The sequence below is a fragment of the Mycteria americana genome, chromosome 17 (assembly GCF_035582795.1).
Source record: "Mycteria americana isolate JAX WOST 10 ecotype Jacksonville Zoo and Gardens chromosome 17, USCA_MyAme_1.0, whole genome shotgun sequence".
In the NCBI taxonomy this organism is placed as follows: Eukaryota; Metazoa; Chordata; class Aves; order Ciconiiformes; family Ciconiidae; genus Mycteria; species Mycteria americana.
The window spans coordinates 5,229,783-5,249,663 of record NC_134381.1 but is presented as its reverse complement, the minus strand read 5'-3'; the positions used below and the strand labels follow the sequence as shown (position 1 = coordinate 5,249,663).

Genomic DNA, 19,881 nt, shown 5'->3' with positions numbered 1-19,881 from the left:
CCATACAGCTTTCCCCGGGACTCTGTTAGGACAGCAAATGGGGGTACAACCATGAAACCATGCTGCTTTTGGATCTAATGGTGTGGTAACGATGGGGGCACCAGGTCCACTGTTAATGGGGACATGGATTAGCCTTTCCGAACGGGGTAGGGGATGGGAAGCGATCTGAACTTGATGGGAAGGGGAAAATAAAGATGAAGGGCTGGAATGGGGTGGTAGCCCTGTTGTTACGATGGGAGGGAAGGATGGGGGGCAGGAAGAACCTCAGGAAGCATTTCCAGTGGTGGGGAACGCTAGGCAACCTGGCTGGGGAGGGAGTGGGACCATATGGGGCGGTGTGGGTTGATGGTGAGTTGGCAAAGGTTCTGCAAAGCCGAGTTAGGGCTGCAGTGACAGCAAAGCTGGCCCTCCTCTGCCTGTTTGGAAAGATGTGGCACTGGCGGGCTCGAGCTGCCCCCAGAGCTGGAGGCACTTCTGGGCAAGCACAGTGGCTGGAGACCTCCCTGTGCCTGGCTGGGGCTGGCACCATGCGGCATGGCACCCCGGCACCGTCGCAGGCGTTTCCCTGACCCTCACACAAGGGCTGGCACCCCGGCACGGTCACGGGGGTGTTGTAACGGCCCAGCCACCCCCTGGCAGCGCTGCAGGGTTTTCCAGCGACCCGGGATTGCTCTCTTATTTCAGCAGGTGAAGCACGTGTTGCAAGACACGGCTAGCACCTCTGCGTCTCCACTTGCACTGCTGGAGAAAGGGACCCTGCTTGTGCCAACCCGGGGTGGTGATCGTGTTTGTGAGGACATTGCTGCTTCGGGCTTCCGTCTCTGCCACTATGTCACTTGTAATCTCTGACAAATTTCTTAGCTTCTCTTTTGGCTTACCCACTTTTAAATGGGGAAAAATTATTTTGCCCACAGGCTCCGAGAAGCCTTAATAAATTTGGTTGCTTTTATTATTTTGGATTTTAATGTCTCCTCATCTTACGAGACCTCTTTCTGAGCCCTCCAGCGACTTCTCTGTGCTCTTAGATCAGCTGCTTTGAGTCCAGTTCATTTCAGCGTGAGTCAGTCCGGAGAGAGGTGAGGATTTTCACAGCTACGTCTCAGTAAACCCTTTGGCTTCTGGCAGCCCGACAGCTTGCAGCCTTCCACCGCAGCCCTTTGCTCCAGGGCTGAGGCTGCCTAGGTGGTCTGTCCTGCTCAGGCGGGGTCTGGCACCCCAGACGGCATCCTCAGGGAGCGGCAGGCTGTTCTTGCAGAGCCCTTGCTGTGCTTCTCTCCTTTCCGGCAGAAACCCAGTAGTGCTTGGCCAACGGGAGGCTGTCGGTGTGTCCTGGGCTGATGGCGTCCCTTGGGGTACGTAAATGTGCAGGTTGCTCCTGGGTTCAGGTGTAATTCTGGACTCTCAGAAAGAAGGGAGTTTTCTGTGAGGTTGCAAGAACTCGTTTCTGTAAGTAAGAGCTGAATTTGGGGTTTGTCAGTAGCCAGGACAGAAGCTGGGTGCTTGCATGGTACCTGGGGTACCTGGGAGGCTTTGGGGAACTGGAGGCTTTCCAGGGAGTGAGCGCTCCAGAGCCTCTCCCAGAGAAGAGAAGAGACCCTTAATCCTTTTTAACCATGGCGGATGACTGCCTTGGCAGCAAAGGAAGGGACCCTCTTAGTGTAGGAGCCCGTCAGGATGCATGTGGAGGGGCTCCAGCAAATGTTCATTCCCGGTAACTGATATTTTTGCCTTTTTGGGTGAGGGTATGCCCAGAATTTTCAGGCTACTTGGCTTTTAATGCACCCACCTGGTGCTCCAGGTGACACATAGGCTGAAGAGCCCAACTATCTATTTTTTTCCTGAAAATCCCCAGCCAGCAGCCAGCTCCTCTCCTTTGCACTGCTGGCTCCTTCTCCTTGGAGAAGGACGTGTCTTTCAGGAGGGTGAACCGTCCTAGTGTTTGTATCTCCAGAAAGTGGCAAGACCTCCTCTCTCCTTCCCCACTTTCTTCTCCTCCTCTCCCCATCCCACCCTGGCACGTGGGGAGTTTCTACTGGGACCCCCCAGTGCTCAAGAGCTTATTGGGAGGGACGTCCGTGGAGGAACCGTGCTAGAAAAATTACTCTACTTCACAGTTTGAGTGGTGCCCTGAGCTATCGAACTACCGTATCATTTTAAGAGGTATGTTTCCCAAAGAGAGACATTTAAAAATGCATAGAGGTTATAAAGCACTTGGCTAGTTTTAATCAAGCTCTGAGCGATGCTCGCCCCTCGAGGCTGGCACCGTTTTCTCGCTCCCCGGCGTACGCTGTGCAGAACGGCGGATGCTGTAAAACGAACGTAGCGCTCTGCTTTGTTGTGAAGTCTGCCTGGCTTTGCAACGCTCTTCAAGTCACCTGAATAGGTCACGTTGCCCTTCTGCTCCTGCTGCAGCTTGCAGGGAAGAGAAGCGCGGTCCCCGCTGCCTGGCCCGTCCCTTCGTCTGCGTGACAGCCCTCCTCTGCCCGTCGGTGCCCACCCTGCTGTGCTGGGCTGCCCTCTGCCCTGCTCCGCTCCCAGCCCTCAACTCCTGCGGAAACTCAGAGTCAAAGAAAATGTTGCAGTCGCTGCTGTCACCTGCACAGGGAAGAGGCCGTAGGGGTATTTTTCCAAAACCTGAATGTTTTCTCTTTGCACAAGCCTTACCTAGTGCCATAATGACTCCTGGGGCTGCTCCGCTGCCATGGTGTCTGGGTTTGAGGTGCTGCTGGCTCTCCTGGACAAAGGCATCACCACCTCAGCCTCACCGGCAAATGCCTGTGTCAAGGAAAAGAAAGCAGGAGGGATGCAGGGAGGCTGGGGCTGACTGAGCACCTTCTCTCTTTTGCCGTGGGACTTGGGTTAAAATCTCGGCATAACCCACCCGGCCCCGTCTCTACGTGCCAGTATTTGCTACCCACTCGGGGACCGTGCGCTGCCACTGCAGGCGATGCACGGTGCCTTGCCCGTGCCTTGCCCGTGCCTTGCCCGTGCCTTGCCCGTGCCTTGCCCGCCTGCGTGGCTGCCTCCCTCATGCTCCCTCAGCTGCTGTGAAAAATCAAGCGAGTGGTTATCGCATGCAGCAGCTCTCGCTCAGTAGCCTCTGGTTGTGTCATTAGACACTTCAGATCCATTCAGGCTCCAAGCGAAGCTCCGGCGTCACCGTGCAGACAGCAATCTGCAGCGGCAGGCGATAGCACTCCAATCACCGGCATCTCGGCTTAGCTGAGCTGCGCCTGGGCTTGAGGATTAAATAGGGTTTGTTGCTTGCCCGAGTGGGGTGGGAATAGACCCTCTAATGCCTGTAGCGGTCCTGCAGGACCCAAGCTGGGCTTTTCAGACGTGCTGGAGTCACGTGCCGGTCTGGAGCAGTGATGGAGAGATGTCGCGTGCTGCAGCGGGTGCGGGCCGGCACCCGGAGCGGGGCAGACGAGGTCCCTGCAGAGCTCAGGGCTGAGCGGAGTTGCCTGCCCCGACGCAGCAGATCTGCTGGTCCCCTGCATGTTGCTGAATTTTGTGAGCCAGGACACCCCTACTGTCTTCATAAAAACCTGTCTCATTTAATCCGTCCTTAAAACAGCGATGGGCCAGGGCTGGCAGTGTTGTGTGCCCGTTACCTGTAGAAAAGCTTCCTCATCAAAGACATTGATTTCTTTGACAGCGATTAATAGTCGGATCATCAAAAACTGGTGCTTGTGCCTTTCAGATAGACTTTTTTCCCCCATTTATCAGCTCTGTCTCTTGTTGGTTTTGAGGATCTGGAGTAAGTGGGGAACAGAAGAGTTTTGCAGCTTTCCTCATGCATCTCTACAGCGGCAACTTTCATGGATCAGCAGCTCTTTCCCCTGTGACAAGAGGAAAGACTCGGCTCTTCCTTCTTCCTTGCACCTTCAAGTGCTCTTTCAGAAGTGAACCTTGTGTCTCTCTTGGGTGAGCCGGGAGGATCCAGAGAAGTGGCAAAGCTTGAGCTTTTCTGTAAAACCCCGAAGCACCTCCAAAGCAAACTCGGGTGCCTTAATGGGGGGATGGGGATGGAGGAAGGGGAGAGGGCTGCCAAACAAAATCTGTGCGTCAAGGCTCTTTCGAGCACCGTGTTCACACCCGTCCCTCTTGCGAGCCTGCCCTTTCATCTCTGCAGGATACACAGGAGGGGCTGTGACACTTAAAGTCGCTTTCCTTCGCCTTTTTTTTGGATGAAGGCTGCACCAGCCAGGTGGATGGCACTGTCGAGGGGCTGCGCCTGACTCCCCCCGCTGCTGCTGCAAGCCTGGAGGTCTCATCTCTCCGAGGAAGCTGCACCCAGGAGCTCTCTGCCAGCTGCTCTTCCAGACCCGGCGTTTCTCATTCCAACTGAGGTGGCCCGTCGTGTTGAGCTGCGTGCGAGTAATTTCTATAGGATTGGCTTAACATGCAGCAGCGCTGTCTGCCTGCGCGCAGTTGGCTTCCACCGCTGGTCAACGGGAGTCTCTGCTGACAAATAAAAATGGAATTGAATGGAAGGGAATTGAAAGTCAAAAGGGCCCTGTAATAATTTTAGAGCGCCTGAGGCGCCATGCTGAAGCCCTGGCATTATAAATAAGGGTAATGTACTAGAGACTGAATTGCAATCAAAGCAGCTGTAAGAACGTGGAGCGTGCGCTGAGCTTCTTTAAGGTGCGTGGAGTCAGATTATGATCTGTAGGCAGTGCAGGCAAATCAATATCCGCTCACTGACGTTCGGAGGGACCCTAAAGCCCGCGATTAGAAAGGCCGAAGGGATGTGGGGATGGTGCAGAGGGCTCCGGAGCCAGGAGCGAGAGAGCTGTATTGGAGCAGCCCGACCCTCCGGTTGTCTCAAAGTGTTTCCGGGGGCTGAGTCGTGGAAGAGGCTGTCTCTGTCCTCCCTGCTCTCCCTGTCTCATCTCCTGGACCATCTGTGTGATGATGCAGTCTGCTGACCTCTTGCTGCAGCTGCATTTCATAATAATTACATCTACTAAAATACTCTCTTTAAAAAAAAAAAAAGAAAAAAAGCATGTCTGTGAATAAGGTTGGAGGGAGGGCAGGAAGAATCCAAATGTCCTGGCTGAGTTCACTGTTCCTGACGTTAACTGGAGTAAATCCAGTACCATCACTGGGCTCACGAGTGTAACACCAGCTCATGGCAAATTGCACGGGCTGGCCCAGAAAGGCTGGAGCCGAGTCGGAGGGTTGGGCAGGGAAGTGTAAGGGTTGACGTTAGTGCCTGCTGAAGCTGGGCAGATGCTGTGGGCCACCCTTGGGACAGTTGATGCAATTGCATGGCTGTAACAGCTCGATGGTGAAACATCACGGCAGCAAGGAGAGCTCTTCTTGTGTTGGGTCTCACTGTCTGACTTTAAGTGCCGGTGGCTGAATTTACCAGCTCAATGCATTTATTCCTTTACATCCCTCTCAGCCACTGTGGGCTGTGTGTCCTGCTTTGTGCCACGTGCAAGATGAGAATCCCTTTTTCTGCAAAGGTGCATGGGCTTGGGAAGAGCACCAGGCGAAGGGGTGCCATGTACCTCTGCGTTGTGGGTGCAGATGTACCCACAAACCTTGCTCCCACCAAATCGCTGCCTGCGGGGAGAGTTTTACTGGTAAATGGGTGTAAATCTTCAAGCCCACAAGCTGAGATGCATGTGATAGGCATCCAGCTCTCTGAGAAACCAGAGGTGCCATTATTTATGAGGGAAGAGTTGCTGGGGTGCTTGGTGGCTCCTCGCTGTTGCCAAAAGCACCGACAAGCTCAGCCTGGGAGTCACCCGTGCACAGGGCAGAGTCTGTGCAAAGCCCTTCTCAGCGTTTTCTGAAAAGTCTCTGGGAACGATTTTTGGCCGAGGCACTGTGAAGGTGGGAACACCTTCTCATTGCTTTCTGTACTCGTGATGCCCTACCGACAGCACGGGCTGGGGCTGTGCGCTGGCTGGGGCTGAAGGTCGGATGACCTGGGGCTGCAACAGAGGCATGTTGTCGGCTCGCAGCGGTGACAGAGCAGGCGATTGTGCTGGTGTTTTGTCTGTCACCTGCCTTTTATAGTGCGGATCACAGTTTCACAGAATCACAGAATCGTATAGGTTGGAAAAGACCTTTAAGATCATCAAGTCCAACTGTAAACCTAACACTACCAAGCCCACCACTACACCATGTCCCTGAGCACCTCAGCCAAACACCTTTTAAATACCTCCAGGGATGGGGACTCAACCACTGCCCTGGGCAGCCTGTTCCAATGCTGGACAACCCTTTCAGTGAAGAAAAATTTCCTAATACCCAGTCTAAACCTCCCCTGGCACAACTGGAGGCCATTTCCTCTCGTCCTGTCACTTGTTACCTGAGAGAAGAGACCGACCCCACCTCTCGACAGCCTCCTTTCAGGCAGTTGTAGAGAGCGATGAGGTCTCCCCTCAGCCTCCTTTTCTCCAGGCTGAACAACCCCAGGTCCCTCAGCCGCTCCCCATCAGCCTTGTGCTCCAGACCCTTCCCCAGCTCCGTTGCCCTTCTCTGGACACGCTCCAGCCCCTCAATGTCTCTCTTGTAGTGGGGGGCCCAACACTGAACACAGCATTCGAGGTGCGGCCTCACCAGTGCCGAGTGCAGGGGCAGAATGGTGAGGTGGTATCCGTGGTGCCGTCCCTGGCGAGCGCCGGTTCTCCCTGGGAGCACGGGGGGATCCTCTGCCCCAAGGCTGCCCTGCGGCTGCCCTCGCCCCTGTGCCTCTCCAGCCTGGCTGTGGGGACAGGCAGGCTCTCCATTGAGGAGGCTTTCTCATTTTTTGGGTTCCTGTTGAGCTTGGGATCTGCGCTTAGTTGTGTTGCCCTGATTGTCAGGGACCATTCGGTGGCAGCTCAGCTTTTACCACATCCATGCGGTCTTTGAGGCGGCCGGTCCTAGGAGCATGCCTGAAACCTGGCTGCTTCTTCTCCTTCCAGGCAGCTTGAGCAAAGCCTAAAAATAGCCAAACCCACTTTACTGCAAATCCCATCTTGCCCTGGGGTGCCTGACATTTTGCCCATCCAACGTCAGATGCGCGAGCAGAGCAAACGAGGTGCAGAGAGAGTGCCCCAGCCTGCCCGCAGAGTTGGTGGGGTGCCCCATGGACCACCCCAAGACCAAGGCTCCCTGAAGCCCTCCTCCATCCAGCACCATCCCCGGACACACGCCACGTCCGAGCAGACACGCACAGCACCGAAGCCACCCCTAAAATGCCCTGCAGGTACAGCCATGTGCTCCTCACAGACAGAGGCTTTGAACAGAGATGATCAGAGGAAGCTTGTCATCTTTTTTTTTTTTTTTTCCCCCTTCTTAAACTTCTGAGCTTCTCTATTACTTTTTATGATCTGCAGCTGCGTTTGTGTGTTGCCCTAGGGAGTACTGCGGGGGGAGCAGGGGAGTAGATGCAGAAGGGAAGGAACATGTTAAAAAATGAGCAGAGGGGAAGGGAAAAAAAAAAAAATAACCCACCACGGTGCCACCAAAAGACCCAAACCCTTAGAACTGTTAGGGCCTGTTTGACTGCAGAATAGTCCCCCAGGGAGCATGGGGGAAGCCCCATTACTAGAGTCATTTTGGAGCTAGTCTGCACAGAGAGCGATAATCTATTCCGCAGGGAGCAATCCTGTACTGGCAAGGGCACTGGGGAGAGCTCTCTGTTTATGACTTTCTGCATAAATTTGGTTTATTAGCATAAGTGGTAGCTAGCACCGAAGAACCTATAAACTAACGCTTCACCGGAGGTTGGCGCCTCTGGAGAACATTAACTCGGAAGAGCCCCTGGCCTAATAGCAGAGCAACGGGGTTGCAAAATTAGGGGTGACGCACGGGCAAGAAGAGGACAACGCAGTTGTCAGTGCTGGCTTTTTGTGCGAGATGGGATCGCGTTTCTGAGCCTGCCGTCAAAGGAAATATAATCGATAAACAGATCTCCAGCTTTCCCCCTGCCAACAGATTAAGAGGATGAGTTGTGCAGGTGAGCTGATGAAGTCTGGCTGCAGGGTGCAGGTCCTGCTGGGATGAAGCAGGTGGTGAGGAAAAAGGCAGGAGGAGCCTGGATCGGTACATGGAAATGACTCACAGGCTTCCCACCCGTCACACCAAGGATTTGGTCCTTATGGTGAAGGTGTCTGGCAGGTCCCACGGTCTGAGCAGCGCTGGGGAGCAGAGAGGAGGGGAAGCACGAGGCTTGGTTATCCAGGGGTGGGGAACCGTGCAGGGATGAACTGCCGTAAGCAAAATGACTTATTTTAATAATGACCTTCAAGAATTAAATAAAAATACAATAATCATGGTAGATTAGCAAGAACAAGCCAATTAAATACAAAGCAGGCTTTGTAAAACGCCGTGACAGATAAGGCAGGGCTGCAACCTCCCGAATAACTGATGAATGTTGAAGCATTGCATAAGGTCGGGGGGGCTGGGGGGAGCTATGGAATATTTCAAGCCTGGCAGCCTGCCTCGGAGCAGGCAGAGGTGAAAAGGCTATCTCTGCCTGCTCTCTGCCTTCAGTAAAACAGAGTGGGAGGGGGTGAAGAGGAGGGAGGAGGTGGGTAGGGCAGCCGGGAGCCCGAAGGCATGGAGTAACAATCCTCCAACTTTAATATCTGCTGTTTCATTTTATATTCATCATGTCAGCATAATCTGCTTTTATGGGAATCGTCTTGGTTCCCAACCAAATGCATTTAGGCCCTTTTGCTTTTAAGTTTGATTGTAATACGAGTTGAAGACTTCAGTGAAATGTTTATACGTAAGAATTGTAGCAACAGCGAAGGGAAAAATGGAATTAGAGAATCAGTTGGAAGGGATCTTGCTGGGGTCACTGCTGTCCCCTGCCTTGTCCTGGGTGGGTGACCTTCTGATGGGCACGAGCCCAGGTCGGAGTCCGAGCCCCAGGAAAGGTTTTGTTTGGATCGCTTGTTTGACTCCCAAGAAAAATGTGGAAACTGCAGTTTTATGGGACCCAGAGCCTGAGGAAGGGCAAAAAAGAAGAAAGTGCTCTGTGTGCCCTTTTCTTAAATTCAGACCATGGCCAGGTGATGTGGAAGGCTGGGCAGAGGCAGTGCTGCCCTTGGGCTCAGCTGAGCTGCGTGATGGGAGACGAAGGGCAGGTGTGAAGAGCTGGGGGCAGGCAGCCAGGAGAGGCTGCAGAGGAGCCGTCTCTGCGCGCGTTGCAGGGGGAATGGGCTCCTCGGGTCTCCTGCTCTGCTGCGGGACGGAGAAACGTGATCGCCTGGTGGCTTTGGACGGGGAGAAGGGGTCTGGCTGGCTGCTCCAGGCAAGGAGGACCCTCGTTGTCCCTTCTCTGCTGTTCTCTGCTGGGTGCGGTGAGCAGGTAGGAAGATGGCATGGCAGATGTTTCGTGGTCTGTTTGGCTGGTTTACTCGGTGTTTTACCCATGAAGCTGTGTTTGAATCCGGGCTGAGAACTCTCTGTCTGCTAGATGCCGAGATTTTAAATAGCTATAGACTGCTTTTCCATCGCTGCCCATTTAAAACCTTAACTGTATCTCATTGTGTCTTGGTCCAGGAATGCCCTTAATTTGTTCCAAAAGCATTTGAAAGCTCTGATAACAGGCAATCTTGCTGCAGACTATTGCATCCTTTCTGATGGACGGGCTATCGCTGCTGTAACTACCGTGTAGATAGTGGAGTGACAATGCGTGTCTAGTGAAACACAGGCAGTATAATATTCATGTCAAGTATATGAGGCCGAGAAACTTCCCTGCGCTTGGATATTGAAGGCTTCAGCAGCTAACAGGGCTTGAAAAGACTTTTCTTTCTTTGTGAGCAGCGGATCTGATTGAAGGCTCGTGATGCCCTGGCAATGCTGGGAGTAGTAACGGCCAGGTTTCCTGCAACCTGGGCTGCAGGGGTGAAGAGCATCCAGGTATTTATAAACGTATGGTAAATGGTACCCACGCTCGGCAAGTCAACTTTTGTCAGAAATTGCCTCGCTGTTGGGTTTGCTTAAAATTGTGAAATGAATGTTAAATTGAAGTTTCTACTTTTGGAAGAGACCTTTTGAAAATGAAACAGGCTTATCTTCAGTCTAGGCTAAAATCCAAAAAATTGCCTATATCTCAGAACTCCCCAGAAATGTTCTCTGTGATCCTTTTAAACATCCCATGCAAAAACGTGTGTGCAAGGGAAAAAATTTGGAGAAAGATTGACCCTGGCGTTTTTTTCCCTGCTTCCTTAATGTGATGTAGCCTTTGGAAACTGTAGCGGTGGGGTCCTGGTGGTACCCACATCAGGTCTGTGTGGTGGTCTGGGCGATAAAACCTCCTTTCCTGAGCGATTTTGGAAAGGTCTGCCGCAGGGATGAGGGTGTAGTACTGTAAATCATCCTCTCCTACGGGCGACTGTCCCTTGAACAGAATTAAGATGGCTTTGCATAACCAGAGTCCTGTCTCTTGATCCTTCTGTGCTGTCCCGTGGCCTGTTTGCCTCTGTAGAAGAGGTTGTGATATCTGTCCCAAAGCTGAGTCACTGCTTTCAGTCCTAAAAGTAGCATTTGTTGCAGTTTTAATTAGACAAGGAGATGCTTTTCAGTACAGACCTTTGATGCATTGCTAGGAAAAGGGCTGCACTTAAGCAGCCCTGATACTCCTCTCGTTTTGTTCTTACTTTTACACTATCAGAAACGTTCTGCTTTAGCCTCTTTGGCGGTGAGAGACACAAGACTCCCTTCGTTAGACCCCCAGGTGCTGTGCGGGCTGCTGTCCTGCAGCGCGAGCCGCGGGGCTGGCTTGATTTACAGGGTACAGATTGCAAGCAACACCTCTTGCTACTGATTTGCTCCAGCAAACAGCTATTTATATTAAAGAAGGGAAGGGATTATTAGGAGCGATCTCATTGCAATGACAGAGATATGACAGGGAGTTCACGTGTCCCCTCCGAAGTGCGAGCGTGGGCTCTTGATGGATCCCATGCATGGTCAGGAGCTGTTTAGTTTTTCTCCTTTGAGTGCTCAGATGTGCATAGAGATTGGGGATAATGTGCTTGGGAGGCAGAGATAACGAGCACAGCCCTCCGATGAGATTCAGGGGACAGTGCGGCGGCTCAGGTATGTCAGCAGTGCAATTAGTGAGGTGCTGAATCAGGGAGTTGGCAGTAACGGGGTAACCTTGTCCCTTCCCTCAGCTGGGCTGTGCAGCGAGGGGGGACCCGGCAGGAGCGGGGGCGTGATGGGGACTTCTCTGTGAGCAGGGGGTGGTTGGGGCTCTGGTTTTATCCACAGTGGAAAGCCGGGAGCTTGCTGCTGGAAAATGTATTGATTTCGGGGGTAAGAAAAATTGGTCCTGAAGGATCGAGAGGTTTTTTTACTGGGTTGGGCCATGGGTCTGTAAAAATGGAAGTGCCTGGTCTTGTAGCCTGTGTAGCTGCTCACGAGCCAGCACCCAAGCGTCTTGAGGCATCTCGTCCTGAAAGGTGTGGGTAACTCCTCAGGACAGCCTCAGCCAGGCTTGTTCCTTCCTTCCTCTCCACTGGGAGCTGGAACTGGACGTGCTTTTGCCCAGCTGGGTTCAGGAAAGTGAAATGCAAAATGCCACCGCCATTCCCTGGCCACTTTACCCACAGGGGAACAAGCCCTGTCCTCTGTGGCCAAGGTGTGGAGGAGGACCTTGTCTCTCTTCCTACCACGGTGCCAGGAGAACATGAACTCGTGCTGTTGGCCTTTCTGGAGCAGACGCGCCATGCAGGCTGCAGGTCGCGGTCCAGTATAGCCGGTCACTCTTCCCAAACAGGAGGGAATTGAATTTGGGTCTCCCACAAAACAGGTGATTGCCGAAGCCGTGGGCCCCATGACTAAGAGGACCTGACTTGCTTCCCATTGCTTATATTGCAAATGGAAAAACAAACACAAAAAAAGAGGTGGTGGAAGGAGAAATATTTTGGCTCATTTTGCGCTAGTATTTTTTTTCGGTTTTGATTCGGCTGCCAAACTGCCAAATCAGTTCTTTGCAGAGATCCGTTTAAAACTTGATGGGCAGCTGTGGAGCTGTCAGCGCTCCTGCCTGTGTCTGCTGCTGCCTGGCCAAGGCAGGAGCTGCAGCTGAGGCTTGGAGCTGCTGGCTCTGGTTGTGCTGGAGACTGCAGGGCTGGGGCTGGCTTTTGGTTACGCGGTGCCTGGATCGTCCGTGCCCCTAATGAGTCAGGTGTGGTGCCCTAAGTCAGGGGAAGCTGCCGTAGTGGATGTGCGTCCCGGGATGCTGTAATCCCAGCTCCCAGGGTTCTTGCGCTGTAAATCGGGATCGGGTGGGATGTAAAACCAACAGAAGGCTGCAGAAGAAGACTGACAGACATGCAACCCCAATAGATATTTGTCAAGCCTGGCGGTTATCTCTTCTTGCTGGTGCTCATTAGTCTGTGCTGGGATGTCCCTGTTACATACAGCTGTAGTGCTACCTTGCAACCTGGAAGAAGGTTTCAGTTGTAAACGCCAGCAGAGCATGTACTGATGTCTGCGTTTCGGCTTGCTTGGCACCAAGTGTCCTCCCTCCCGCCCCGTGCCGAGCAGCAAACCTCCCTTGGGCTTGGCTGCAGGTCTCTAGGAGCATCTTCCAGCCTTTTTGCTGGGAGAGCTATAGGAGGTTAAAGGCACCTTGCGCAACGTGTTATTTACTGTTGTTGCCTTTCTAGTGCGGAAATCCCAAGGCACTGCGTAGCCCCTTGCTTTTTATTAAGGAAGACAACTGTTGCTGTTCCTGTATGGGGGGAATAGCAGGCACGGGCCAAAAAACAGTGCTGGAGTTCATCCTGTAGATCAGAAGCAGTACTAGGGGTAAGGCTCAAAAGTCCCGATTTCCAGGACTGCTAAGAATACCGCCTTTTAGCGCTGTGGAGAAAACTGATCCTCAGTTGCGTGTTTTGTCCCTGCAGAGATGTCGGGGACCGTGGCTGACATTTCGCTGGTGCACTGGAAGCAGCAGTGGCTGGAGAACGGCACCCTGTACTTCCACGTCTCCATGAGCAGCGCCGAGCAGCTCTCCCGGGCCACCCCCCCCAGCCTCCAGGAGCCTTCGGAGATAGTGGAGGAGCAGATGCACATTCTTCATATCTCGGTCATGGTGAGTCAAAGCTGCCAATGGCATCAGAGGGGACAGAGGACCCTCTGGGAGGGGACGGCGGCTGGCAGCCGGATCGTGGTGGGAGGGTGGTGATAAGGAGCAGGGCGGCGAGTCTGGTTTGCAAATGTCCGTGTCCCCTTCTCAGTTGGGCCTCCAGAGAGGGACAGATGTGTTTGAATGGGCCAGGAAAAAAAAGAGTGGTTGGTCTTTTAAGAAAAAGAAATAAAATAAAACAACAGACCGTAGGGAAGAAGCTGTTGCGAGGGTGAGCAGGAAGCTTGTGGTTCCTCCTGCGTCTGCTGGCAGCTGGCGAGGTGTGTCAGCGGAGTATTTCTCCTTGGTCTTGCATTTGGGCTTGTGCAAAGGTAAGATTTTGGGGCTTGGTCGTTTCTTTCTGAAGCTTTCTGAAACTGAATTTTACCTATCAAGTGAATATGGGCTGTAGCACGATCCTTCTCTTGGAAAGGAGGAACCTGACCTAAAAGTAAAAAGATGATCCGGATGCTTCGAATATCCCCATCTCGGGTGTTTATGTGACCTTTTATTAACAGATTGTGTACGTGCTCTGTTGCCTTTTAAAATGCTTATTTCGGTGTCTTATGAGGTGGTTGCCTACGTATTTGGATCTGGTCCATCATTTCTCTGTGCTTTAGAGCTCCATCTGTAAAATGGGACTAAATGTATTGTCCCTTAACTCCCATTGGGATAAACTATCCCGTCAATAAAAGAAAAAAAGAGGTTAGGCTTGTAGATCCTGTGTATATGAATGTCATCTCTTTGCCCAAAGAAAAGTGTCTCATAGGACTGGGGATCCCCTTGCAGCAACCCTCTGTGAAAGGTGCAGCTGTTCATATCTCCAAACCCATGCGTCGTCTCCACGCCTTGTTCTTCGTTTTGGAAGGAGGAGCAGAGGCGACGGCTGCACAAAGCCTTTTTTTCCCCATTTGAGCAAGCGGCTATTTGGCTTTTACAACTTACATCTGGTTTTTTTAGTGTCTCAGCCCTTGTCAGTGGGGCTTTAGATTGGGCACTGAGTGCGTGTGAGCACGGAGAGAGGCTTTGCATTAAGTCTGTTTGGCAAGATAAGAGGCAGTATGATAGCAGGATGGAGAAGGGAGGGGAATTGGGGACTGCAGCTTACTGGGTTGCATAGGGAACGTTTCTTATGTCCTGCTAAAAATGTCAGTGTGATGGAGTTTTGGAGGGAAAAAAGGTAAAACTGGTCCACTTGGAAAATGAGCCTGAAAAAATAAGTGAGAGACAGAGCAAGAAATGAAGGCAGCAAAACCCCACGTCTGGGGTGTGAAAAGCTCGATCCCTGCTTTGAGCGTGGGATTGCTTGGCCGTTGCGGGCGAAGCTGAGCCGTGGAGAAGAGGCCTGTGGCTGTGGGGGGACGCTGGCTCTGGAGCCCGGCGATTACTGCGACTGCTTGAAATGCAGATTTTCCTTAGCAGGGAGAGATTCAGTCCTGGTCCTCAGACCTTGCTGAAGCTGATCTCTCTGAAAAACAACGGGATAATAGTAATGAATTGATGCTTTGGAGAGAGAAATGAGCTTGAGAAATTCCTGCCCAGAGACTTCATTTGCTGTACCTCGGAGTGCAGAAGCAGTGATGCCGGTGGGCTGGAGCTGAAAGCATTGCTGTGCATATCGCAGCAGAAATGTTTTTGCACTCTAATCCTGGGTTAGCCCGTGAAGATATGCTTTGCCGCATCTCGCTGAAGGCGATAGCATGGGAGCATCTGTGGCTTTGTTGTGAGAGTTAACTCATCCCCTGAGCCTCTCCTGCCCTTCTGCAAAAGCAAGGGGAAGACAGGGGAGAGAGTTCCTCCTGCACAGACTGAGCCGTAATTCCACTTTCTTTATAAATCCTGATGCTCCTTGCAATGGGAGCCAAGGTCCCAGGCAGGGATGTGGGTCCGGGACGGGGTCTGGGCTGCACGTGTGTCCCTGGGGAGGCAGAAGCCCTGGGTGTTTCTTCCCTGGGTCAGGATTGCAGCACGGACTTGAAACTTCGCCCAGTTTTTTTAGAAGATTCATTAACTTTTTGAGTGAACCTGAGCCAAGTTTTGAGTTACTAGCAGAAGATAAATGTGTGTGGTGTTGGGTTTTTCCCCCTCAAGACCACATGGAGTTCTGTAGCTAAAGTAAAATGGGGCGAGAGTCATTGTTTCTTGGGTGAAATATTTCATCTGAGTCCCCGGGCTCTCTTCAGGCTGCTTTCCCACGCCTTTACTTTCCTCCCTGACCCCAGCTAAATCACATCGCAGAGAGCCCCCGTCGCTCGAGCCCTCCTGCCTCGCCGGCAGCGGGCTTCCCCGGCCGTGCCGTGCTTGGCAGCCGCCGGATCCCGGCGCGGGGAGCTGTGTGGTCCCCGCTCCTGCCCTCCCCTGCGCCCGCCGTGTCCGTATCCCTTCTCCTGCCCCGAGATGCACCCCGTGCCCTCCTTTCCAGCTTCTCCAGTACTTTTCCTTCTGCTTCCTACCATAAAGCCCGATGTCTCCTGTATGCTCTCTATAGACTAAAACACCGTTCCTGCTACGCAAGAGGAGTTTCAGCCCACCCCAGCGCTGCCTTGGCATTTAGGGTCTGCGTGCCCCATTCATCATCAGCCCAGCATCTCGCTGCGGGGGACAGGAGGAGACTCGGGCAAGTGCTTCCTTCCATCTCCTTTAAGTGGCTGTAACACTTGCGTTTACCTGTCTCCTCGTCCTCCGGCTGAATTATAGAAAGCCGGGGAAGGTTTGCCTGGGGGATCTTGCTAATCCCCCACTTAGGGAGTACTCTGGCAAAGCTTTATTGGGCAGCGAGACATCTCCAAGCTGAGCTCCCTCTGACGGGGCCGTTATTTCGGATTTCTGTAAATGTTTATGACTTGGCTGTTTGCTCCTGCTCTGCCTCTAAAGCCAAGACCCCCTCTGTGCTGCGTGGGGGCTCCGGGGGTGTAAATCCTGGCCTTACTCCTTCTTCCAGTGATTTTGGCTGTCGGTGTGTGGCTTTCTGGTTTGGGGTGGGTTTCCTTCCAGTGCAGCAGGAAAGGGGCCACCGGTGTCCGTGACCCCATGTCCCTGGGGCCACCATCTGCCCCTGCAAAAGCCGTGGGCACTGGCTGACTGTGACCCTCTTCACACCTCCCTTCCTGAGCTCAAGGGCATCTTTGACAGCAAAATAATACTTGATTTTAAATTTTTTTCCCGTTCCTCACTGTTTTCTCTTAATCTCTCCCCAATGAGACATAACATTAATTACTGCAGTTAAAGGGAATTCAGTCTCCATTACTGTCTGCCACCCCTTTCCTCTTGGCTTGAGCATCTGAAATTTGTCTCCCAAATGAAAAGAAGGGGAAAAAACAAATATGCAAATCCTAGATTTTAGTTACTTACCTTTTTTTTTTCTTGCGCAGTGTCAAGTAGAAAGGAATCAATATTTTTGTCATTATGCCTGTTGTGTGTTTTCCCCATAATCTTAGCTGTCATTTGGGTTTAATTGTGTTGTTTCCTCTTGTGTGGAAGTAAATCTTATCTGTTTTGGATTAAAATTCAATGAAGGTCACAGCAGCTCGAAAACTTACCAGGCTGCAGCAATTAATGTTCATTTGGCTTTGATAAATTGGAATGTTCCCCACAATAGGACTGGAGTGGATTTCAGAAGCAATAATTCTTCCATTAACTCAATGATTCCCCGCGTGATGGAGCGTCTTGTCACTGCTCTGTTTGTCATCTGTCACTTCAAGGATCTGGGCATATGCCTGATATGATTTATCATGATTATTGGAGCTGCTTGTGTCAAAACATTTTAAACCACTAATTATTCCAGCTTTGTAAATTGCTGAATTTAACAAAACATAAGAGAGATTTATTTTTTTTTGTTGTTCCCCACCATCTTGTGTCCCTGTTTAGTTATTGCTCTGCGTCGTGGTAAGTTCAGACCCGGGGCCGTGTCCAGCACCGTTCGCCGTAGATGGGGGCTTGTTTGCCAGGCTCTGGGGAGGTGGGGGGGTGGGTGCGGGTAGGACAGGCTTGTCTTCTCTCTGCCTTCCCCCACCGCGCAGACCTTCGGTAGGGCCGTCGCAGCCAGCGGCTCCTCCCGGCCCTGCGAGCGCTCAGGATGCGGGGTTGGGAAGAGGACGCAAAGCCGCGTCCCGTCCTGCTGGCGAAGGGATGGGTTTGCCTCCCTTACGCCTGCCTGAGCGATGCCGGTAAAGCCCTGGCTGTGGGAGGTCAGAGCTGGGACCGTGCCTGCGTGGTGTGCAAACGTTGCTCCTGCTCTGTCTCCAGCAGAAATAAAGTGGGCTTTTTGGAGACCGGTAACAAGCAAAAGCCTTGTTTCATCTCGTACAGTTGTCCTATAAGGGAGCATTTCGGTGTCTGGAATAAAAGGTGACCAGACCTCATCAGGCTGCTTTTTTTTTATATTATTATTTTTTTTTTTTAATGCCTACTTTCTGCTGGCTGTTACTGGCAGTAGACACGTTAGCTGCTGGTTTCTAGGTCTCCCAGCAGATTTTTTTCAGCTCTTATTTATACGCGTTTCCTTTATTCTTCTTGTTCTTATGCATCCTGATGTTTCCCTAATGATCAGCCCTTGGTGCTGTGCTCTGTCAGCCCCGGGGACGTTTAAAAGCACACTTTGTACCCACCTCGCTCTGATGTAGCATCCCGCTCTGAAGCGGAGCCGGGGAGGGGGCCTGCGCACCCCGGGCACTGCCAGGTGGGGCCCGGCGAGCGTGGCTTCCACCGCTGCCTCGGGCTGGGGCAGCGCTCCAGTTTCTGAAGCGCTGCAGGAATATCCGAGAGCAAGTGAGGTTTTAGGAGCTGCTGCTGTCTCCTTTCGGAAGCTGCTGTCGCCCAGCGAGGGCCATGACAAATGCATTCATTTGCCTTTTTCTATTTTTTTTTTTTTTCTTTTTTGGTGTTATCTGTGACCCATATCACAACTCTCCCTCCCTCCATGCTCTGCTGCCCGTGTTTCCTCGGGGAGCCTGCGTCTCATTAGGCTCTCAGCTTTCAGCTTGGCCGCACGAAGCGTCGTGTGTGGGTGGCATCTCGTGCTTGTCCTGCGCAATCGTTGGGGTGCGATGGCAGCCGTACCCCGTTGGGACGAGCCCCTTGGTGCCTCAGCTGCCCTGAACACAGCATCCATCCAGCGTGTTGGGCAGGATGGTGAGGTCTTCTCCAACCAGCTGCGCAAGCCCAATGGCCTTTCTGTTTGCATGTGCCGGCAGGGGTTATTCTCCTTCCCACGGGTGGATATAATCTCATACCAGTGCAACTGGGCTCATCCTGGCCTGCGCGGGAGGGGAGAGGAGGCTGAAACCCTTTGCAGAGCTGGGGTGATTCCCATCCTCCCCAGCAAACAGCTCTCTGAGGGATGGCTCCAGGTCCCGCAGGCTTCAGATACATCCACGCGCGGGCTCCTTCAGCTTCAGTGTTCCCTTCTGCTTGGCCATCATCTGAGTGGTGCCTCGTTTTCCTACCCAACAGTATTTTGTCCTCCTTGGTGCAAAACCTCCCGATGGATTTACTTCCCTCCCGACTTTGTGCTCGCAGCTTGCACGGCAGCGTGTCCTGCGGGCTGGCTGGCCGCTCCAGCGGAGCCGGGTGCTCCGGTGGATGCAAGACGTTGCTTAAGCCTTACTCTGGCTCCTTGCAGTGTGTCTTGCTGACGGCAACATTGGAGCTCCTGTCAGCCAGCTCAATTGAGGAAAAAAAAATGGTGTAACATGAGTAATGAGGTAGTGAAAAAGGCACAACATCTGTGTCATCATTTCTGCACCAGGAGGTCAACCAGATTCATAAAACATGCACTTCCAGCTTGTGATATGTTTAGGAATTAATTAAGGTAGGGAAAGAATTGCTGCTGCAGCAGATTTCCTTATCTGAAAGGTATTAAGAAGCTAAATTGATCTCCAATGAGCTGTTTTTATTAAAAAACAAAACCAAAAAGAAAAGCCCGAAAACCCCAGGACTTGGGTTCAGCGTGTCCCTGTGTGAGAATCGCATCCCCACTCCTCACGTGCGGGGAGAGGAAAAGCAGGCACCCACCCCAACGTGCAGATGGGTCGAGCATCCTCAGATCCCCGGGGATGGATGAGAGCCGCAGGCTCCGTGCTGATGACAGACCAAGCCATTAGCATCTCGCCCGGAGCAGTGTCCCATCAGCAGTCCCTCCTGGTCTGCTGAAGGTGGCCCTGAGCTGCTTTGGGGTGGCCAAAGGGGCCGGCGGGACCTTGGCTGGGTCTAGTGGCCCGAGGCGGTGGGGCTCGCAGACTCTGTTGATTTGGGGACTGGAGCTCGGCACAGCTGGAACATGAACTTCACCCTAACAACCTTTACCTGCCCTGTGCTGTCGGAGCACCTCGGAGACAGCAGTGCAGTCATGTGTGTGCTTGAACCGGTGTGTGTGTGGGGGGGGTTGCTGGTGGACGAAGCTAGAAGCAAGCCTCCTGGTCCTCTTGCCCGATGCTGTCGGTGGCATCTGCTCTTTCCCAGGGTGGGGACATTCTTCAGCTTCAAGTTTAATTTCCATAATGTGCCATTAACCAACTTTTTGTAGGCTGGGAGAAGCAGCCTCTTTCATTCACCCTCCCCCTCTTCTCCGCTCTCCTCCTCCTTTGCAGAGACGGTATAAACCAGGGACTACATGTAGTTAGTGATGTGCTCTTGTATTTAGGGAATTCATTTTGGGGGGATTTGTCTTTAAAGTGTCACTTTTGTGACAATGACACCTGTTATGTTAATAATTTTGCACTAATCTCTCTGTTTTCTACCTTAACTACTGTGAATACATTAGACACTTTATAGCTTTCTATCTAGCAGAT

At 52.4% G+C, this 19,881-nt stretch overlaps 1 protein-coding gene across 1 annotated transcript in view; it reads left to right on the top strand.

Moving 5' to 3' along the window:
* Positions 1-19,881, top strand: part of ASTN2 (astrotactin 2) — a 366,252-nt gene that overhangs the window by 45,370 nt on the left and 301,001 nt on the right. Inside the window, exon 2 of the mRNA XM_075519966.1 lies at positions 12,873-13,060. Coding sequence (XP_075376081.1) covers positions 12,873-13,060 — 188 coding nt within the window. The remainder of the gene's footprint in view (positions 1-12,872; positions 13,061-19,881) is intronic.